The 23303-nt window shown below is 41.7% G+C and overlaps 1 protein-coding gene across 1 annotated transcript in view; it reads right to left on the bottom strand.

The window, feature by feature from the left end:
* The window catches only part of PRTG (protogenin), a 73840-nt gene that overhangs the window by 5600 nt on the left and 44937 nt on the right, over positions 1 to 23303 (bottom strand). Inside the window, 4 exon segments of the mRNA XM_063170139.1 lie at positions 2343 to 2513; positions 3210 to 3337; positions 4936 to 5122; positions 5635 to 5730. Of these exon segments, the coding sequence (XP_063026209.1) occupies positions 2343 to 2513; positions 3210 to 3337; positions 4936 to 5122; positions 5635 to 5730 (582 nt within the window).

Here is a 23303-nt window from a genome sequence, read left to right as displayed (position 1 = left end):
TTCAATATCACAGGCTCCTTGCCACCAGCTCCTTTCCAATCTGCTGCATTGCTAAAGCAAGGGAGCACTTGGTACTGATTTACTGCACACCAAGTGTGCAAGGGCTGTAACTTCTGATCCACTTGGAGAGAGCTAGGGAAGAAGGGGGAGGTGGCTGGAACATAACTCACATCATCAATCAGCACCAAAATGCAGTTATATTTTCTGTTTTGCCAGGCCTAACACAAGCTCAGTCAAATTAGGGGGTGGAGTGGGAGAAAATTTCCTGCATAAACTAAAGCCCATGCTAGGAATTTCATAAGTGGCAGGGTTGGTTTGGTGGGTTTTTTTAATATTTTTTTTATTTGAGGGGATTTCTCTGGAGGAGTGAGAATGGAATGGAGTCAAGATTTCACAAATCTGCTGCAGAACAAGTCTAGCATCAGACAAAAGATTTTTATTGCATAGGGTTAACTGATCTAATCAGAATAAATGCATTAAAAAACCCAAACCCTGCTTCTACCTCAAAGTACCTATGGAAGGACTGTCACAGGACTGATCAGGGTATGTGCCCAATTTTATCTCTACATACTAATTTCCTTTCACAGACCTTTTCATCTAAATTTTAACTAAGACCATAACAGATTGTCCTAGTGTGACAAGATGCCTGAATTCCACACCATGCCTCAAACCCCAATATATCTGTCAAAATGTAAAATTTGTGGCTCCAACATTGATGGACACTGAGATTTATAGCTCTCCATTTGCTCATTCCCTCCAACACTCTCAGTATGGGAACACATGAAAATGTTTACTGTTATTGCCATGCTGCCATCGAAATCTCTGGTGAAATACTATCAGAGATGCTGTTCAGTTTCACAGGCATGACTGGGCTGAACAATGCATCTGAAACCAATTCAGCCACTTTGCTGCATGCAGCAAATACAGTGTATCATCAACAGAATGACAAGATTTAGTCTTCAAATATGAGCCCTCTCTGAATTTAAATCTGCTGGGGTTTTTATTGAGTAAAAAATAACAGTAAATTTGTCCTTTAATATAACAATATCACTGTTTCTTCCAACAATTTAGCTGGACAACTTTATTTAAATTACTGTTTCAATAGTGAAAACCCATGAGCTCAATCTTCCCCTGTAGTTAGACCTGATTGATATTTCAGACTAGTTATTTCTCACAAATTTAGTTTCATAGTCCTTTTCCTGATACTCCTCACAGCTGCCCATTCTCTGTGAGGCCAGCCTGACAAACTCCATTGTGCTGCAGCACACAAAGTGGCACTGCCACCTTTCAGAGGGGCTGTTGGTCCTTTGCCCTCTCTTCAGCAGCAGCATGAAGAACAACAGCTCTGAACTAGAACAGCTCACTCTCCATGATGGTGGAATGAATTATCCTCTGTGAGAGCATACTCATTAAGTTTTTAGAATTATCTCCATAGAAAATTTACAGCCTCACTCTCTCCTGACAGCTAAGTTTCCAGCCAGGTAACACAACAGAACAACAAAACAGTAACTCTTCCAGGGCAATCCTCTTAAATAGGCTACCCAAGCACATGACTTTTTTACTCTGTAACACTGAGCTTTCCTCTCTGCTTTAAGACATTATTAAAACATTATCTATTCTGAACTACCTCTGTCTATTTTGACTATCAACAGAACAATAAAAGCCTTTTACTTTTTTTCTGGCTACAGTAGAAATCTGTTCTTGATTCAGCTCTTCAAATCCCAGTATTACTCAGAAAAGTGCCTACAAAAATTTATACTATGTCTACATTTAATCACAGAGATGTGACTGCAGTTCACGTCAGCATACCCAAGGTACTGTGAGATTAGCTGGGGCTCAGCAGTAGAATAGAGCCAGAGAGTTAAATTGAATTTGCAGAGTGATTTACTGGGAGTAGGAGAAAGTTCATTAAGCAAACTGAGCTAACTGGATTGGCAGTGATCGACAGAAACTATAAACCCACACAGCCACAGTGAAACATCTCAGAGACTTCAGATTTGAAAGAGTGCATTTACAAAATGAAACCATCACAATCCTGGTTACAACAAAACTAAGATGGATGTAATTGGATTTACAAGACATTTTGGTTTACATGCACACACTGAGCTCCAAAGCAACACAGAGAGACCCTTCTCCCCTCACCTTCTGAATATGAACTTGTTTTTTAATACGTCTTCCCATGGCAATAATTCTAAACTATTTGGAACTTTTATGTGAACATTTATATGAATTTATTTCATAATTCATAGCAGTAGTGGAGTCCAAGGTTGCTGAAAGTAACAAAGCATCTTACAAATAGCATCAATGTTCATGCAGTTGATAGGCTGATGATTTTATTTTACCTTCTCTGTGCAACACTTGCCATTCCCCAGCAATCCAGGCCTTCCTGGATGCATAGAGGATAGTGTACCGTGTGACAACTGTTTCAGGACCATCAGGTGGCTTCCAGGAAACCAAAGCAGTATTATCCTCTATCAAAGTCACCTTCACTCCTACTGGAGGGCCAGATGGTGCTGTGAGAACAGTAACACAATGCTATTAGGCTAACCCAATTTACATGCAATTAAATTGCTCAGAAAGGAACTGATGTGCAGTCCTAATGGCTACTGCTACATCCCAGACACCACATTGAAATCACCACACACAGCTCCTCACAGACACTCTCCTGTTACCTCTGAGCCACACAATAGCTTAGATTCTGTAAAAGCAAGCTTTGTATTTTTCCCTCATCTCCAGAACTAAACAGTTACTGACAACCTCCCACTTCATTATCCTGTGAGCAAGTACCTCCCAAACACTGCTTTGGAACTGCAGGTGTGGATTTTCCCCTACCAGGCTGACAGTAAATCAAACCAGCAGCTAAGGCAGTAGATTTCATAAATGAATCAGCCACACCTCTTTAATATATACATATTTTAAGGTTTTTATTCAAGTTGTTCTAGTTAGTTGCTGCTAGTAGTGAAAGCATCACACTTTATACAAAAATCAATGCTAGTTTAGGATGGATTTTGAAAAATAATTTTACAGTTCCAAAGCAGGGATTGCCCTGCTAGCATTTTTCTATGTCTCACCAAGAAGAGCACTATCTGTGTCTCAGAGGAAAGGATTTCCCTCTCTTACACACAGCCTAAAATTAATAAGCACTTTTTCAGGCTATTTGGTTTACAAAATGTTCTTAGAACTACAGGGGCCCTCTCCTGGCTCCTTACCTTCAGGGAGGGTAGTGTGATAGATTACAGGACTCCAAGGACTGGAGAGCTGGTCCACGTGCAGTCGAACTGCAAACTCATACATGGTTTTTGGCTCAAGACCTTGAACTAACATGTGAGTCTCTGACCTGGACAGATGAAGGAATAAAATGTATTAAACAGCAGCAGTTGACTTGAAGATCCCCTAATCAGATGTCTCAGCCACATGAGTAGATTCCCACTGTCAGTTCCACACAGGGCAAACACATGGCACATCCAAGTCCAGACACATGGCACATCCTACCTGGAAGGGCAATTGGAGCAGCCCTGGAGCTCTCAGGAGGATGCTGTATCTGCTGTCAATCGATGAGAGCTCAACTTTTTATAAATGTTGTTTGAACAGCTGATGCACAAAGAGTATTATTGGCTGGATCACCAGCAGGTATCCCAAACTCAGCTCTTTCTACCCTCGTCCATAGGACACTGTGCTTCAAGCTGGAGTTACAAGCTGCAACCAGCATCACAACTGACAAGGCACGTGGATCTGCTTCCCAGTTCACACACAGAGGCTATACAGGCAACATCCCTTCCACTTGTGCCTCCGCACGTCATGTTTAGGGGATGAGTATGAATGCTCCTTACTGATCTGGTAGCAATATTTAGTAATATATTAATTGCAGAATTGATTCTATTAATTATAATATTGCAGTTTACAATTTGATCATAAAGTCAGTTGTAGACATTTCATTTTACTTTGATTCTGGGGCAGAGGGAAATCCTTCATATATTGCAGGGTTAATTCTGGATGATAATACCCCATCAAGATTAAATCTCAATTTTAAATGGTCTTACTCTACAGATATTGCTTTATTAAATCTCATTTAGTATTTTCATCTTCTGTACTGCAGGGGCAGTAACCAGTACTTGCAATAGCCTCATCCAATCACAAAAAGCAGCACTCATTGCTATGCTCCACATGGCACACTAAGAACTTTACATGGTGATTATACTGTGTCTAATCATTAAGCCAGGAGTTATACAGCAGCAGATGTGTTCTTGGAAAAGAAAACCATGAATATAAGGATGGAAACTATTTATCCTTTAAGACAGCATTTTTCTTATTTAGAGGCTTGAGTAAACTGAAGTTTTGAGAGAGCTACACACATGGATTCATTCCCTCAGCAGCCAGCACGGAGCAGCGTTCTGCTCCCACACCAGCTGGGCAGAGGCTGAACAGCAGCCCAAGGCAGGCTCCATTCCCTGTTCAGCCATTCTGTGCCTCACACATTGCTCCTCTGCAGAGCAAGGATTCCTACTCAGTTTTCCCCTGGCAGGGTGCCACACACTCAGGAACATTCACTGTGGCATTCCCACAGTGAAACACTCAACCCCTCAAAAATTCTCATTTTCTCTTAAAATCAGACACTGGACTAATACCCATCTTTGTCCTGACAAGTTACCTATAAAATAGGTATGGTATAGATGAAAAAAAGCCTAGAATTAAATTCAACCTAGACAGCTAAAAACACATTAAACAAAGAGCTAGCCCAATGAGCCAACATAAGGATGGCCAGTAGAGAATGAAGCTGTTCTATGAGTATATCTTAATCCAAGAAACTTAACTAAAAGCCAATGGGCAAAGCACAGAGTCCTCTGAGGGAAATAAAAATTGTTGCTAGTGAAAGAAAATGAAAAGAGAGCGGGAAGGATGTGGAGCTGGCAATGCAGGAGTCCAGGCTGCACTCACGTCTGCAGGTAGAGGACCAGGGAGGCGTTCTGCAGCCCCACGGGGTTGCAGCGCACGGTGTAGTTGATGAGCTGGGCAGAGGTGAAGGCAGGCTTGCCCCAGTGCAGGAAGATGGAGGAGGAGGTGTTGGCTTTGGCATACAGGTGGTGAGGGGGCGGCGGCGGCGGCACCATGCGGTCACGGACAGCTGGAAAACAAAAGAGGAGCAGGAGTGAACAACTGCCCTGGGTACAGATGCTGGTCACAGGAGAGGTCTGAACCCACAGTTTAGATACAAATCTTCCTAACCCTGGTATTCAAACCCAGGAATCTGGTTAAAGCTATTAGAGATCCCTCCTCACCCAATACATGTCCAGTATTATTTCTGCAATCCCACTAGTTTGCTCAAAAATGAAGTCAAAACTATCAGCAGAGACAAGAGAAAGAGATAAATCTCTCATAAGAAACAGATACATCATGTTAGATGATGCAGATAGTTCAGCAAGGGAAGGAAATGTGCTTGGGCCGTCTTCTTTCTTCAACTGTGCTTCATGAACACAGGACTCTGTCTCAGCTGCAGTATTTGTCACTGGTATGATCTTTCTTGTTCTCTGTTTTACACAGAATGAATTGATTGTTTAAAAGTTAAAAACCAAGAGCTGCTGGGACCCTGAAACACCTCAACCCTCAATAAATTCTTCATGCATCTACAACACTTACAGACACATCCTGGAGTGCTGACTGTTTGGTCAGCCTGATAACCTTCTTCCATACTGTTGTATGCCAGCAGCCTTACATGATACTTTCTTCTAGGATCTGCAGAAAGAGCAAAGGAATAATTAAACTTCAGGGAAAAAAAAAAACAAACCAGAAAAAAAGAGGATATTTGGACTTGTACAGATAGTGAGACAAACTGATGCTCCGGAAAGTTTGTTTCAAAACTTTTTTGCTACCAGCAGTGGACTGATGGACAGGTTGGATGCCTGTAAGGCTGTCTTTTTCTCCAGCCCTGCAAATTCCCCCAATTCTTTGCTCAGAAACAGTCAGTTATCTCCCAATGTCTCTTGCAATAGCCTAAAGCAAAGGTTTGTAGCAGAATCAATGGGAGTAGAACAAATACCACATTTCCATCTGTAACAAAGCCACACCTTCACAGCTACAGAGCTAGATTTAATAGTATGATTCAGCATACTGTTTTCAGACCTTTAATAAAGATTTGTTAAAACAAACAGCAGGAGGTCCACAGAGACCAACATTTGTTTCTGGATACACAAACTGCAAGGAAGCAGGGCAGTCAAAGTAATGGCAGGACAGCACCCAGCAAAGAAATGGAAAATGTTTTGGTTCCAGGCTGCGAAGGAGATAAACTGTGAAACAACAGAGATTGTTAATAGCTTTGACTAAGAAATTCTGCCTCCATATGTTTTCTTGCAAGCTGGTTCTGGCAGTCCTAGAGGGCCATCATTCCAAGCTGGAAGGATCTCCCCATTCCCTTTCTTTGCCCGCACTTTTGGGTGGCCACATTTCAGTTTGCTGCTTCTCTGTTCTGTTGATGATATACTGGCCTTGATCCAAGTGAAAAATTGCTGCAGAGGAATGAGTTGGGAAGGGCCCTGGAGCTCTCTAAGGGGTGATGGCAAGGGGCACCCACAGGAGGAGCAGTGCAGGCTCCAGGGTGGCTGCTCTGCTTCCTGCAGCTGCTCCCTTGCAACTGCATTTGCAACCAACCCCTTGCACACAGCAGTGAGTTGCAGGGTGGCAGTGTTTGCTTCCAACCCATATGAGCTAAACTTCACCCCAGGACTAATGCAGGTATTGAGATATTCTCCCCTTCTGATGACATGAACCTATTGCTTTTAATTAAGATTTGTGGAAGGTTCAGATGTTATATAACTGCACTGATCTTGCTCATGTCTTTTTTCTTTGCCCTAAGATACCATAATATAGTTCCTTGTCAAAATAAGCTCTCCCCTTTCTCCTTTTAGCTGAGATTTGATGTGACCTCTCATGAAATAAACAGGAACACAAAGTCCTGACATTCCTTGACCAGGAATAGGACTGTTGTTTCCATCAGATCGTTGGCTCCCTCTGCAGTCACTGCAGCAGCAACACCATCTGAACAAAATGATTGGATGCTTGTGGAAAGGTGGCAGAGTAAATTCCTAATAGTGCCCTTTATAAAATCTTTTAGTATTTATTTTGAAATAGACACTTTTTGTGCTGTTGTAATCCATACCAGCTGTAAATGAGATATCACTAAATAGAGTTAACATCTCCATGTATTTTATGTTTTTTTTGAAAGGTTATTTTACCAAAATCCAAATATAGGTGCAAAAGCAGAAAGGCCCCTGTATTTGGATTATTAGATTTGAAGTATTTCTTTGATGTGTTTGACCTTAATGGTAGAATAGGCAAGAGGAGACCATTCTCATTTTTTGAACACTTTAACATCACTAGCAGGAATGTAAATAACAAAATGTAGAAGAAAAAAAAAAAGGAAAAAAAAAGGTTTTTAAAACTAGAGTAAAATTCTCATTTGCTTTGAAGGTTTTTTCACTTTACAACAGCACTTTTACAACAGATGACATCAGCTGTTCCTCGGCAACAGATTACAAATCAGAAAAAAAGGAGATGGATACAAATACACAGAATAATCTTAAGCATGTGATAAAAGAAAATATGGAATTCTAACATTGAAAATTCAGAAAAATAGTAAGATGCTGCATGTAAAGAAATGTAATCTTTTTTTAAAAATTGTAAAAATGTAAGGTTAATTTAAGAACACTTGGCCCAACCAAAAGGATAAATGACAAAAATCTTTCAAAGTTCCAAGTGATTTGAATACACCAAAATCTAGGGTGCCTAGTTGAGGAATATTACAGCTTGCATTTCAGAAAAGCAGAAACACCTTCCCAGGCTCTCAGCTTGTGGTAGGAACACACACATTAGTGTGCAACCAAGGATTCAAAAACAAATTAAATTTAAATCAGAGCTCATCAGGACACCTTTAATGCCTCGCTGGGACTACGCTCCGGAGGCTGCTATTGACAAATGCCCTGTGCCAGCCGAGCTCGGCAGAGCCGGGGCCGGGGCAGGGCCGGGGCTGGGCAGAGCTGGAGATGGGGCAGAGCCGGGGCTGGGCAGAGCTGGAGATGGGGCAGAGCCGGGGCAGAGCCGGGGCTGGGCAGAGCTGGGGCTGGGGCAGAGCCGGGGCAGGGCCGGGGCTGGGCAGAGCTGGGGCTGGGGCAGAGCCGGGGCTGGGCAGAGCTGGGGATGGGGCAGAGCCGGGGCTGGGGCAGAGCCGGGGCTGGGGCAGAGCCGGGGCTGGGGCAGAGCCGGGGCTGGGCAGAGCTGGGGATGGGGCAGAGCCGGGGCTGGGCAGAGCTGGGGCTGGGGCAGAGCCGGGGCTGGGGCAGAGCCGGGGCTGGGCAGAGCTGGAGATGGGGCAGAGCCGGGGCAGAGCCGGGGCTGGGGCAGAGCCGGGGCAGAGCCGGGGCTGGGGCAGAGCCGGGGCTGGGCAGAGCTGGAGATGGGGCAGAGCCGGGGCTGGGCAGAGCTGGGGATGGGGCAGAGCCGGGGCTGGGCAGAGCTGGGGATGGGGCAGAGCCGGGGCTGGGCAGAGCTGGGGATGGGGCAGAGCCGGGGCAGAGCCCGGGGCTGGGGCAGGGCTGGGGATGGGGCAGAGCCGGGGCTGGGGCAGAGCCGGGGCTGGGGCAGAGCCGGAGATGGGGCAGAGCTGGGGATGGGGCAGAGCCGGGGCTGGGGCAGAGCTGGGGATGGGGCAGAGCCGGGGCTGGGGCAGAGCTGGGGATGGGGCAGAGCCGGAGCAGAGCCCGGGGCTGGGGCAGGGCTGAGCGCCCCGGAGCCCCCCGGTGCCCCTCCGGCCGCTGCCCCCGCCGCATTTCCGCAGGACACAGCGTGACAGGCGCGGCCATCCATCCATCATCCTGCCGAGCACCTTCAAAAACTCCCTGCCCTTTGAAAGTGCTCACCCAGAACTGATCATCTTCACTGTGAAATGAGGGATGGCCGAGCTCTAGTGCCCTGCTGAGCTGAATGAAGAGCCTGTGAGGTCTGTTTATCCTCACCGCATTTTTTTAAACTGAATTCTTCATTAACACTTGATTGAAGAGAAAAGGAAGAATAATAGGATGTGGAAGAAAGGCAAAAAAATCTAACTCCCACAAAAAAATTCAAATGTCTTTGAGAAAAACATGTTTTTAAAATCTGACTTTAAGTATCCTTAACACTTTACAAGTAGAAGAAGCACAATGTTGAGTACTATTCTTCTTCCTCCTGTATAACACAAAAAGTTTCAAGCAGAATTATCTTTATATAGGAAAAACTTTTTAAAAGAAAAGTCTCCCAACTAGTCTTCATGACTATGATATCAACTTCATGATATGATGGTTTAATTGGTAGCAGAACCAGTTCAAGACAAAAACAATGCCAGAATTTTTTAGCTGTCACAAACTAGGGCATCTATGGTTAAACCCTTCTGCTGGTTTCTAGAACTGAAATAGCAACTGAGGAGGGAGAAGTACCTTATGTACTGGCCTAGGAAAGCCTAAATGCTACAGTCACCTAAAAAGGAGAATAGAAAAGAATCAAAGGCAGTGTACTGAGCAGCAATAGAAACTGATGTGAAACTTTCTTCAAAGAGTACACACATGAGGTAAGGAAAGACCAGACCAAAACACCATCAAGATGCAGATCCACGTTGGTAGTTCTTTTCCCCATGTGCCAAACAGAGTAACCAAAGCTCTGCCAAAGCCCTGTCTCAATTCCAACACTTATTTGCTCACTATTTGTTTTATGAGGTGTGGGAAATATTTTTTGTCTGAAGTAGTCATTGTCTAGAACATTTTTTACAATTTTACATTTCATTTTCAGGCTGATGATATGATTTACTGCTCAGTGGCAATCCCAACACACACCTGGCACAAACACTTTGATCTCACAGTTCACCAGCTGGATCAAACACTCCAAGCCAGACACATCCGTAGAGAGAAAACAAACTTGAGGAGCTTTATCTTTAACCAGCACAGGTATCTTGAGTAGTTTACACATAAATCACTGATAAAAGACTGGGGATAGCATGGCCACCTGGGGACTGACAGTCTGAAATCCAGTGTGCACCATCCATGCACAGGAGGCTTGGAGGGAACAGTCCTGCTCATAGCAGACCCAGAGGAACACATCCCTCCACAGAAAATCACAGCTCTTCAGGAACAAAGCAGGTGCAGGGATTTACTCAGCCTGCTCAACATAAAGTCAGATTGAGTAAAAAAAAAAAAACACAACAAGATTTCATCCCTGCATTTTCAAAACTTCTCCAAATAACTGATAACACTGAATTGTTTCAATTAATTCTCTTACAATTGCCAGCATTTGTGTAGAGGTTGAAGGCTTGTTCCCAGTCCCAAGGTGAACAGGAACAATTTTGCAGCCTATCTACCAACTGGCAAAATTTTTTAAAGTTAATTTGTTTCTGTTTAATATAATTTGGGGGTTTTGTGCTGTTGGTATTAGATTGTGTGAAAATTATCACAGCACCTAGAGGTCTTTAATAGGTATTTTTATTGTTATTACTTAAATCAGCTGGTAGAAAGGACAAAAAATCTACACTGTACAACTCAGGGGGTTGGCAGTGATGCTGATAGTAACACACTAAAGCTAATTCATATATTTTATTGCAGGAGTGCCTCTGGAACACACAGAGATTGACTTAAAAGACATCACAGAATGGATGTGATAAGTTGGAGTAGCTTTACACAAGCGATCTGCTGCACACACCTTTTTTGTGTAACCTAAACCTATCAGCATAAAGAACACACAACTAACACTTCCATCGGGGGCACAAATTTTGCTTCTGGCAACAATATTCCTGTAAAATAAGAGTAGGAAAAAGTATGTTATGTCTACTGTTTATGCCTTATTTTCATTAACTTCAAATATCAAAATAGATAGTGTCCCAAAAATCACTGGTTTGCAATTTATGTTGGCTCTCATCTTCCTATAGCAGTTCTCGTAGGTAGGTCACTGGTCCCTGGTGATATTCCTCTGGAATATCACCTTTAAACCCCAAATTCTGTCATTCATTCCCCCATAAACATTTGCAGTGAGTGCTGCAGATCCAACCTGGAAGGTTTTTCAGCACAGGGACACATGGGGGAGCCTTGCCCTCATTTTGTGAGTCTGTGAATGGGCTCTACACCTCAGAGTCAAACCAGAGAAAAGTTAAGTACTGCAAGTATGAGCAAAAAAATTAAGTTGAACTATATTTAAAGCATGGATTGCAACTTGGAAAAACTTAAAACATTGCAATAGCTGAATTTCAATAAGAATTCAGATGACAATGATTTATTGGTGTGTTTCACTGTCTTACTCCATCCCTGATATATAATCTTAGAGATTATATTTAGCTTGTCAGAAAGCAGACAGGAAGGTCACAGCAGACACAGATTCTTCAATAAAAATTCTACAGTGCACTCAGATGTTCCAACATGGTTTGGTGACAACTCATTTTATTTCCCAGCATGGAGGGAGAACCACAGCTGTTTATCTGTCTGGATGTGAGAAACAGAGTAACTGCAAAAATATCACCAAGAATTGAGACTTATTAGCAGTTCTGTTGCTCTACACTTCATTGGAACATCTACATTTTATTGCACCAGCTTGAATTATTCAGTAGTTTTTACTCCTGCCATCAGCTTTGCTTCTATGTAAATCTTCTATTTCTCTTTCAGGAAGGGGAAAACTTGCAACTACAAAAACAGCTGCCAGTCAGAAATATTCATATTCAGATACTCCCATTTTCTTTTCCAACACTTAAATTTTAGTACAGATTCAACATTCAGAGGCTAGTTTTGAAAGCCTGGGACAGTATAAATGCTCTAGTAAATATAGTCACAGTGGCAGGCAGAAGCACCTCGAGGTTCTCTGCTTTGAAGCCATCCCCAGAAGACAAAGGTGGCGTGGGGAGGAGGAGGCTCGCTCCATCTGGCAGAGTTATAGCTCACAGCAGCCAGGTGGGGTCCTCATGCACCTCCGATGGACACAGCTGGAAAAACGGGAGGCACCAAAGATTAAATGCCTGTATTTGCACTTAAAGCACTAAAAACAGAAACGTGCTTCTAATCACTTTGCAGCTGGTGAAGCACTTTATAATGCAGCTACCTCATTCTTCAATTACCAAGATTGCACAGATCAAAGTTTTAGAAAAAGTTACTAAGAAAAATAAAGTCACTTCCACATTCACAAGAACAAAAATTCCATTTTCAATATTGTAATACATTCTTAAAACTCTCTAAGACTAAAGCAGCATGAAACTAACAACACAACCAATGAAAAATCCTAATCAATGTATAGTTCCATCCTCCCTTCTCAAAAGAATACAGAGAAATACAAATGTCCTGATTACATACTAACATTATCTTCAGTTTATCCCATTCAGATTTTGACAATTTGTTTTCATACAATTCTCCTGTCCTGGGTAAATTTACAGCATTAAAGATAAGTATAAAACCTGTAACAGCAGGTTTTATATATTGTACACACAGGCACACTCTGGGTAACTGCTCATTCAGCTGAAGCTTAGATTGAATATAAAATCAGGAGTCCCAAACCAAAAGTGTTAAAAAGTGTTTGCTGATATCAACACAGCCAAAATTTTGGCTTTTTGGCAAAAGCTTCAGAGAAAGCATCTGTTTACAGGCTACTTAGCCAAGGTTACAAGAGAGTGTAATATTGCAGCCCCTAAAAGCCCTGTCATTGTTTCTTTCAGCTGCTGCATGTTTGTGAAGCTCCGAAGGCCTTGAAAGGAGCCAGAGCAGAGCCAACAGGTCAGGGCTAGATAAAATTAAGAAAGAATCTGAGGTCAGACCATGAAAGAACTTCTTTTTTTTTTCCACCCCTCCAGAACAGTGAGTCCACCTCAGCAGCCTTTCATTCAGTCCTGATAAGAAGAGACAGCACCCCACAATCTGGATTTCAGACATTTTAAGTCCTCTTTGCAAGGAGGAAAAGATAGGGAAGATGAAAGAAAATGGACATTTTACTATCATTCACTGTTGAAACACACTTTCATGCCTGTTTTGGACATCCTTGTTCTCAACAATTTAAAAGGAAAATATGGATAGAAATTAAACTACTGGGTGCTCTTGTTTATAAAATAATTGGTACAGCACTACATTTCTAGGGGAAGAAAAAAGGTTTGGTGTCTTGATGTTTTAAGCAGAGTTCAGTGACTAACAACCTAGAAACAACTTCTTAAGCTACAGCCAGTATGGCAATTCTAACAGTTAAGGAAGGAGATAAGAAAATATTTCAACTCCATTCTAGCTTGCATACAAAATTTAAAATAATACTTTTTTCCTTCCAGTTAAAAGTATCAAACCCACAGTGGACTGAAAAAATAGTTGTTCTAAGGACAAAACTTCCATGTCCAAATGTCCATTTTTAATTTAATCTTTTGTGCTGCTGGATTTTTTTTGTGTAACCCACAGATCCATTGTTGGGTAGTGGTCTGGCTGGAGAGCTCATTGGTCTGGTTTGCCAGGGTGACTGTGCAGCCCCCAAGCCCATCCCTTCAACACAATAAACTCCAGATAATTATTCAAAGAAGAGGCCAGCAGCATGGGCTGCTCTGACACGGGGTCACGGCCTCTGACACCGAATCTGGGGCTCGCCAAAGTCTGCTCCAAGCAACAGAGGTCCAGGGGAATTATTAAGGGGGAAGGGTGGGAAAGGAAGAGCACTGAGAAATACTATCCTTAAAAATGTACTTTTGAAGCAAAGTAATGTAAATACAGCAGAAACTTATTAGGAAAATAAGCAAATACATTTCAAATGTAGCAGAGGAAAAGGACAGAGAGAAGCGCATCAAGCCAAACACAGACACAGAGCTGGGAGGCAGGAGGGTGATACAGACTCAGTCTGTTCTTCTCCAAAGCAGGTATTCCCCCTCAGATTTCCAGTGCTGGATTTTATTGCACTTTTCTAAAAAAATGCCCTTTTACCTTATTTATACATATCATTAAACAATTAAACACAGTTAAGCAACCATATTCTATCACACTTTTCAAAAACTTGTTGAAGCTCTGCAAATGCAATTTCTAAGCATTATTACTGGCTTCAAACAATATTTAATTTCTTTTATTTTAAATGAGTTGGAATTGCAATTGGTTGCACAACTGAATTGATCAAATTTTAAATAACAACCTTTTAATATCACAGGTAAATGACATAAAATATTGGTAATTTGTAAGTATCAAATAGGTAATTTAATAGTTACAAATTGCCAACATTTTATGCCATGACTTCTTTTTCAATTTAAAGGTAACTTTAAACATTCACATAGAACAAGGACTGTCTGTGATACTCTTGTTTTCCTTTGCAAACCAAATAACTGAAGCAGAAACGAAGCAATTTGTTCTTTGTACAAAATTGTAAAAGTTTATTTTGGTAGAAACTGGAACATATGACACATGTGAATTGATACAGCTAAACAGTCTGGCTTTCCAGGGCTTTGGATGGCTCTGGCTTATTTGTCTAAATGTGAAAAGGGTCTGTATCCCTTTTGTAGCTTTGTGCTATCCCCTCCGAGGGCCCCAGGACAAACAACACCTCACACCCCCTTGCAGTAAAAACATCACCTCTCCTCCTGCCCACCAGCAGCAACAGCAGCTTCATCACAAACTGCTGGGGGAGGGCTGGCAGGGCAGGATGAGCTCCCAGCACACAGAATTTCAGCCTCTGGGGCCCACAGAAATAAGAACCATCTAAAGTTGTTTAATCTTTTTAAAATAAGTGAAGCAAACCTCAAGGATTTTAAGTTTTCTCGATTTCCTCACAGATGTAGGACATTCCCACCATGCCTGCAAGGTCTGCTATCAGTCCCTGTGTTCCTCCTGCATTTCAGAGAACTGTTCAATTGCAAAAAGCTCTCTTCCAATATTATTCTAACAATGCTCTCTAAACCAGCAGACACCCTTATGTTAACTAGCCTGGCTCACCGTTTTCAAAGTGAGCCCTCAAAAGCTAACTTGAAAGCAATACCAGAGGCCTGGACAAACACCTAATTTTGATCTTTTGTGCTCTTCTTTTCTTCTAAGAGACCTTTTCTTTTGTTGCTGCCCAGTGGAAAGCACATAGCTCATTGGTCCTGCTTTGAAAGATGAGAGCACTGCCCCTGAGTCCACCCCTCGGAGCACAATCACTTTAATGGAATTATGTAGAGAGGCCATCTCTGCAAGAAGAAAGGAGGGAGAGGGGGGAGGGAGAGTGTCCGAAGGAGCCAGCAGAGCTGTAATTACCCAGTTACTAACACACACATGTCCACTGAGAATTCATGCAGTGATCCAAACAGGATGTGCCACCCCACACAACAGGTTCCCTTACACACGCAGTGAGCCCTGCACTAGTGACAGAACATTGAATCAAACATTACTACAGTGGCTCAGGAAAAGGGGAAAGGAACAACCTACACAGAAATGCTGCTACAAAACAGGAGCACGCTATAAAAGGTCTTTTCTGTAAGATGCAAGAGGCTGAAAAGATGATCTCCCCAGTAGAGACCCACATTTCTGGGTTGCAGATAAAAAGAATGTTTAGACAATTTGCCTGGCCCTCATGCTAAGAGGAATGCTTCCAGAATATACACCTAAACACAATTCAATAAGCACTTTACCAAATTTGGTTTAACATTTGTTTAGGTACCAAGATCTATCATACATATGCACTGACTGCCTGACATCCAGCATCACCTTACAAACAACACGTTTGTACACAATGACAAAGGCAATCTGTTCACAGCGCCCAAACTTCCCCCTGGAGCTATGATATAAATTTCCTTTCAGAACCAACATTTTCTGCTGGTCTGTCATGGACTCCCCGTGCCATTTTGACCCTTTTGTGCAGCAAAATGAAAACACTATCTATCATTACTTGCACCACAGTGACTTTGTAGGAGGTGCACGGTTTCATTGCAAAAACATCTGTGGTCTGGTGACTCAGATCTCAGGCTTTGAGGTCTGTGCTGTTGCAAGCATGACTGCAAGATGCAAAAGTTTCAGGCAGGGCAGCAACTAAAAATCAGTCTGGCTCTTTCCTCCTTCAGAGGGTAACAAGGAACTGCACTAAAACACTAGTTAGGTGCCAAACAAGTCCATCCTGACAGCAAAACAAACAAGATACATGCGAGGGGAAGCCACCACTGTATTTTTCTTAAGGCAAATTTTGGCTGCATGGGCTCTATCCAGCTGCATCTACAATCAGGGCCCAGCCTTCAGCAGGATGTTCTGTTATTGCAGGTGTCACTGCTCTGCTCACACAGGGCTCCCTCCCACTGCAGGGACACCAGGCAGCCAAGGGGCACTGCAGGACAGACAGACACCCACCTGCCTGTGCCCATGGGCCTGGGGGCAGGCACAGTTCTGTGGGCACGAACTATTATCACACAGACTGTCTGCACATGTAAATATAGCAGCCTCCTAAGGAAGACCAAAATTTGGCACTCATGGGTTGAATACAGGAGAAGGGGAGCAAACTAACCCAGACAGCTGACAAATTTTATAGTGAAATTGTTAAACTGGCCCATTTGTCATGAGCTGCCAGCTAAACTGATAAATTTACTGCTAATATTACAACCCTCATACTTAATTTGCTGAAGTTAAATTAGAGGCATTAAAAAAACCCCACAACTACAAAAGGGGTGGCATTGAGCTTTCTCTATTACACTACTTTTAATATAAATTATTCATTGAAAATCCATCATATAATGCTAAATATTTTCCAATTACACATTAGTAAACCAGGAAGCAGGGAAGACAGCTAACAGTACTTGTAAAGAGTTCATCTCAAATGCCTTAGCTCAGCATGCAGTTCCACCTGAAGTGTGATGGCCTGAGGACACAGGACTGTTTCCTCAGCTGTGAAATGCATTGCAGATCTCTCCCATAAATGAACATGTCTGTTACTTTTCCCTCTCTATCTTCTTAGAGGCCTCATTCCCTTCAGTGTCTCTGACTGGTTGCATATCTTTGACATTTAGGAAGGGTATTCATTTTAATTACATTTAGATTATGCTGAACCACCTCTCTAATGGTCTGGCACAGCAGTGTTATTTTTACCCTTTACATTTTCATACAGCACATCCCAAACTTCTAAAACATGACCTAAAGAAAATTTCCAGTTGTAATGACAATAGAAATATCCAGGACCCTATTACATCCTTGGCTCTAATATTCACCACTGTTAATCCAATGGCACACTGGCAGAAGTTATTGATAATGAGTTTTGTGCCATGAATTTGCACTGAAACATTAATTAAAAGAACACAGTAAGTGACAGCTTGTCACCAGGCAATGAAGCCTGATATAATACATATTTACACTCATTTTTGAGTGCTTTCAGCATGCTGAAAATACCCATCTAGAAGGCCAGGACAACCTGCTTCTCTGTAAAAATTATAATAACTTTTCATCTCCACACTGATTCCTCCCAAAACAGTATTTCAATGACATCTTGTGTTCATCTCTTTCCAGGCCAAGACTCTGCTTTCTAAGATAATTTATCAGGAGGATTACTGAGTCTATATTTGTGGCAGCAGCTGTGCAAGTTAATGATGTTGTTGCCTTTAGTTAAATAGATGTTAATGGTTTATTTGAAGACTATTTAATTAACACCAAGTTTCTGAAACACCAACTCTTGAAAGCACCAAAGACAAATCTTGCAGGTGGTGTAAAAGAGGTCAACATGTGCAATCTGAATTTGGACCTAATACTCTCAGGTGCTCAAATCCTTTAGTCAGTGAACTGTGGCCTGAGTACCCTTTTACTAAGATGTTTAATGTCCACACAAAGAAGAATCTAAACAAGAAGAGTAGCCTGAAAGATTTCAGGCTTCCTCAAACTTTTGAAAATCTTTTGCTCTTCTGACTGACAACACAGTTTCTACTATTTATTTTACACTTTGTGGTATTTCATAAAGACAAAAGTGGATCTTTCCCCACATGGAAATGGGTTACAACATTACATGTTTTTAATATAGATAGTATTTACTACAGGTAAAAACTATTGTACTTTAAAGGACAACAATTATAACATAGGAAAGAAAGTATACTCTGCAGAAACTGTAGCAGAATTTTAATAATTGTGTCCTTTTCTTCTAGAAAGTTTCTTATATCTGTATTTTCCATAATTATATACATGGGAACTTGTTCTGGTTTAAATTTTTCCTTCAAAATGTTTAACTTTTCTTTTTAATACGCAAAATTGGTTTTTGTCAGAAGCAATGCTACTGTTGTCCAGATGTTTGACCACAGACAAGTTAGAATGTAAATCTTCTGCCTTACCTACTGTATTATTTAATAGCTTTGCGAAGAACAAGCATTTAATATCTGTCAAACCTTGTATTAACAAACTGAAAGGTACAGAGGAAACGAGTAGGATACAATTAATAATGAAAGTTATTTTTGTTAACTTTTCTAATGCATTCAAGATTTAAATTCAACCCATATCAATATCTTGATTGAAAAAAAGGAGAAGAAAATTATCTTGATGTAATCCCTCTGCATATGAAGTTTATACAACACTTAGGAAGTGGAAAGCAGTCTCACTGATTGATTGCTTAAGTAAAATAAACACACAGCTACTTAACTCTTAGCTAGCTATCTCCCCCTGCACAACTGTAAGGCTTTCCCATCATCAACTCAGCTTTACAAATGCTCTGTTGAGCCTGCAGTTTGATGAGCATTTTAAAGCAGCATTAGCTGTGCTGCTGCTGAAAGAAGCCAGCCTGCTCCCCTCAGCCTCCAGCACTCCCTGCTCCTTCCTCTGCCACTTCCCACCCATCCTGTGCCCCAACACAAGAGTCACCAGTGTGCAAGCACAGAGAGCAGCAGCACCAATTCAGAGTACACAAGAAATGTGGGGTGATTTCTTCCAAAAATGCCACCTTTTGCTACTTTATTGTGCTCTGAGCTGCACTTGGATGAATTCTGAGAGCTGAACAAGGTCCCAAGGCAGCAGAGGGAGCCCTGGCAGCTGCTCAGGACTCAGCACAGCCACCACGAGTCTGCTTTGTTTTATCCAGCCTGGTGAAACTGTGACCCTCAAACCTACCCAAAAAACTCCACTGATCCCAGAGCTATGAGTTTATTAACAAAAGACGTTTCCCTCAAGGGGGAGCTGTTATCTAATAGGCTGAATGCAAAGCTGGACACTCACAGCTCAGTTCAGACTGCAGGGATGTCATTGTCACACTCAGCTTAAAACATCAGTACCAGAGCAGTCCATGAAAAGGGCCCTTCTCTCCCTTGTGTTCCAGGTACCCCATGTGTACCATGGGACAGTGAACACTCACCCACCTGTGAAACTCATGGGAATGCTGCCAAACTGCTGGAAGGGCACAGCATGTGCTCTCAGCACAGATAATATATGCTATTAGCAAAGTGGAAATAAGAATAACTGCCTAAGGTGGATGCTGCAGGCAGAGCTGCCCTGCACAGGGGCACAGGAGACAGCACAGGCTCTCGGGTGCCACTGCAGGCTCCTCCAGCAAGGGGGAACATGACCCCTGAGAGCCAGATCTTCCAGCAGGGAGGCTCAAGGGAAGAGGGACGTGCAGGCACTGCAGGGTCAGCTGGAGAGCCCTGCTCTCATGCCTGCACTCAATCTGCACTCTGAGCACCTCACTTTGCTGTCCTGCAACTGGACTGTGCTTGGTGCTCTCCTGCAGGTGTTTGATTGGCTTGGAAGCAACATCTGGCTGTCAGTTGTGAAGGAGAGGGATGAAGGTCCCTGCCTATCTGACAATGATGTCAAACACAGCCCATGTGTGCCTGCCCACTCTGCCTGGATAGCACACAGACTATATACATCCCAGCCACCTCTGAGTTCTCCAGCACAAACAACTGGTAGGGAGTGCTACAGATGGAGATTTCTAAGGCAAGTGATTGTCACCAAGGCAACAAGGGCTGATGGGAAACTGTGAGAGATTAAATAAAGGCAGGTGAGAAGCTGTAAGAAGGCAGCCAAGACATGAAGAGAGAAAAAAGGCCAAATTAGGCCATTAGAAATTATCATGGAAATAACAATGAACACAAGGTGAGAGGTATGCTTGTGATGGAGAAGTCTTGGGCTAGACTAAGACAAAGAAGATCAAAGATATCCTATTTTTCTCCCAACAGCATCTATATACACATGCAAATATAGACATGGACATACTGAGCTGGGCAGCAGGCAGCCCTCCCTGCACCTTGAATATACAAAGGAGAAAGTTGGTAAATGGACTTAAGGCACAGTAGGGTAACATCGACCCATCTATGTCTCTCTGCTCCCACATACACCATCCTACCTACCACCCCAAACCATCTCCAGCTCAACTACCTTTTAAAAAATCCACATTTTTAGGGTGTGTTTGCATACAGGATTCTGTGAACTCCTCCTTTGTCTGAGTACACAAAAGTGTCAGCTGTACAAAAACCCCCAGCATGCACAACTGGATGCCATCAGAGACAGGAAACTCAAATCTTTCACAGATCTACCAAAGAGGATCAGAATGACTTCCCTGTCCTGGTTTCTACAAGCACATGCAGCAACAAGTGGTTTTGTTCTGAATGATAACCAGTTTGAACAGGGGTACAACATTCGGCTATGATAAAGGTAAAAAAACACCATGAAAGTGAGTATCAATGCTGAAATACACTCTTTATGCAAATCTTACTTATACTAAACATTTTTTCCTAGATTAGAAACAAAAACCAAAAAATCCAAAACAAAAAACCCCTGAAAAACAAACACAAAAACCCCACTAACCAACCCCCAAAAAAAACCTCCACCAAAAAACTCAAAAACAAAGAAATAAAAAAAAAATCTTAAAGTCCCAGGTTTGGAAGAGATGTTTTACAGCAAGAGGGGCTTCTTCCAACACAAGATTCTTTTTTTCCCTGCTTCCTGCATCCCCCTCTTCATTTGCCACAGAAGTGTGACTGCAGAAAGCCTGAAAAAACAAACATGCACTTTTTCACAATTGCATCTTTTCCCAAAATTGAAAAAATGTTTCTGTTAGGAATAATGCCTTCATGACAAATATATAACCAAGGTGTTACTCAAGACAGGGAAGCTACCAGAAGACATTTTAGCTCAGCTTTAGAAGTGTGTTTACTTATCACTAACACAGAAATTACAAAGATCCCCTATTCTTACCTTTCCCATACAACTACAACTAGTAACATGACCCAAAAAAAAAGTTAATGAAAAAAAGCTTCAGGATGAATTAAATTAACATTTGGATCACAACATCTGGATTGTTGTTTAACAACGGAAGAAAATAATAAATAAAAAAGGAAAAAAAATTAAGAAATGTAACTAGCCCTGTACAGCAAATGTTTTCTTCTGTCCACTCTGAAGTCTCTTTCATGTGCTAATGGTGGCATTTTTTTAAACTCTTCCCCTTTGACTTACTCAGACCTTTAAGGACCTCACACATCTAATGGTTCCTCACATTCACCAAGAACAATCAAGAGAGGTCTGGGGGTTGACATGCAGTATGATTAATGGACAACGTTGATTTAATTTCCTATAACAGGAGTTTTCTCTAAGCTTTCTCCAAGGAGCAGTTTCTTTGCAATCCAGGACTTAAGTATTTTACTAATGAAGTCCAATAAATAGCAAATTAAATAATGCTGTCTCCCAGAGACAAATCCTCTCATTCCAGGAAAAAAAAGGAGGGGAAAAAAAACCACCCACCATATTTAAAGTTCTGTTTAAATCTAAAAGGGATTGTACAGCAGGAATGTACATAGCAGTTCAGATTTCTGCGGTTCTTTTATTTGGTTTATTTTGTTGCTTTGTTTAAGACACTTTATCACTTATCTGGCCATTCCTGCCATCATTATCTGCTTGCAAATTTTTAGCTTTAAACGGGGGTTATACATTTAACTTAATTTCCAGTTTCAAGAAATTAAGTCTTTATTTAGTGGTCACTTTTACTTTACAGCTATCAAAATGTATTCATTACATCTTCATTGTAATACCTAAAAACATTTTGGTCGTTCTTAATTTAAAGTTATTTACTATTTTCTTATTGTAAGGAGTGATCAATATGTCCTTTCATTAAGCAAATTTTAACCTTCAGCTCCAGCAAATGAACAATGCAACACTATTTGCATGCATCCTAACTGTTACTCAATCAACATGACACAATCTCCCAGCTGAATTCCCACACAGGTTTAGCTCTAAACGCTGGAATTCCTACCCCAGGACCACAGAGCAGCAGAGAGCATTTCCTGCAAGATTCTAATCACTTTCCCACCGTGGAAAAGTTTACCTTTAAATACCCTGAGGACAACACATTTTGTTTCACTGCAGGCTGGCAAGTTATTTTGCCAGAGTGCAAAAAATCTTCTCCTCCTACTTTGAAGCACCCTTGATTCCAGTTCTTTGAGTTGTTACACAATTAATCTGATCCCCTGGGAAAAATGTGTCCAATTCAGTTATGGGTTGATAAAGAGGCAAAAGTCTCAAAAACAGGCAAAAGCCCTCCATGCTGCTGGAGTGGGCCCGTGGAACAGGATTGCTCCTGTTGCCTCAGCAAAGCACTTATCTTTACATTATTACCTTTAACATTGCTACAAGGCATTGTCCCAGGCAGTGACACTTTCCACTCCCGACAGCTCACAGGATCTCTCTAGTGCAGGGCTTAACTTGTCTTAGCACTCCTCATTTTGATTTTTAAGTACAGTACACTCAATGTTTATTCTGCACTGAGGATCTACTCCCTTGCCATGTGCTTCCCCTTCAAAGAGCCACTAACTTGGGAAGTTGCCAAGGCATGTTCAGATGAGGGTATCATGACTATTTTCCCAGATAACAGAGTTCAAACTGGACCACAGCATGTTCCAGAAGGTTTCATAAAAATATGTTAGACATAAAAATCCTTCCAAAACACAAACTACCTGTTCATGAAAGCTTTTAAATAAGAGAGAAAGAATGCATCTTTCTGACCCAAGATTAAGTGCTTATCATTCTGACAAATTAATACATTTCCACGAGTTTTAGAGTTTTTACTCAACATTCCATGAGTCTGTTGTTGAGTAAAAGAAAGCCCAGGGATTCCTCTTCATAAGGGTCTGTCATAAATAGCATTTTAATCAACACCAAAACAAGCTATGCTGCTAATGCAGATGTTACAAATGTCAGTATTCCAGTGCAGTTGATTACTGACTAAATTCGTAACCTACATGTTGATGATGTAATTTAAAATTGGCAAAGATATTAAAAATTAATTAAAGCTTTCCACTAGAAATTAACTGTATGAAAATAATATTTACTTTCAAAAAACAAAAATATGGGCAGAAGTAACTGTGATGTGGTTTAGAAAAACAC

This window comes from Melospiza melodia, chromosome 15, assembly GCF_035770615.1.
Source record: "Melospiza melodia melodia isolate bMelMel2 chromosome 15, bMelMel2.pri, whole genome shotgun sequence".
In the NCBI taxonomy this organism is placed as follows: Eukaryota; Metazoa; Chordata; class Aves; order Passeriformes; family Passerellidae; genus Melospiza; species Melospiza melodia.
Note: the sequence above shows the minus strand (reverse complement) of the source record. Positions and strands in the feature narration are given on the sequence as shown.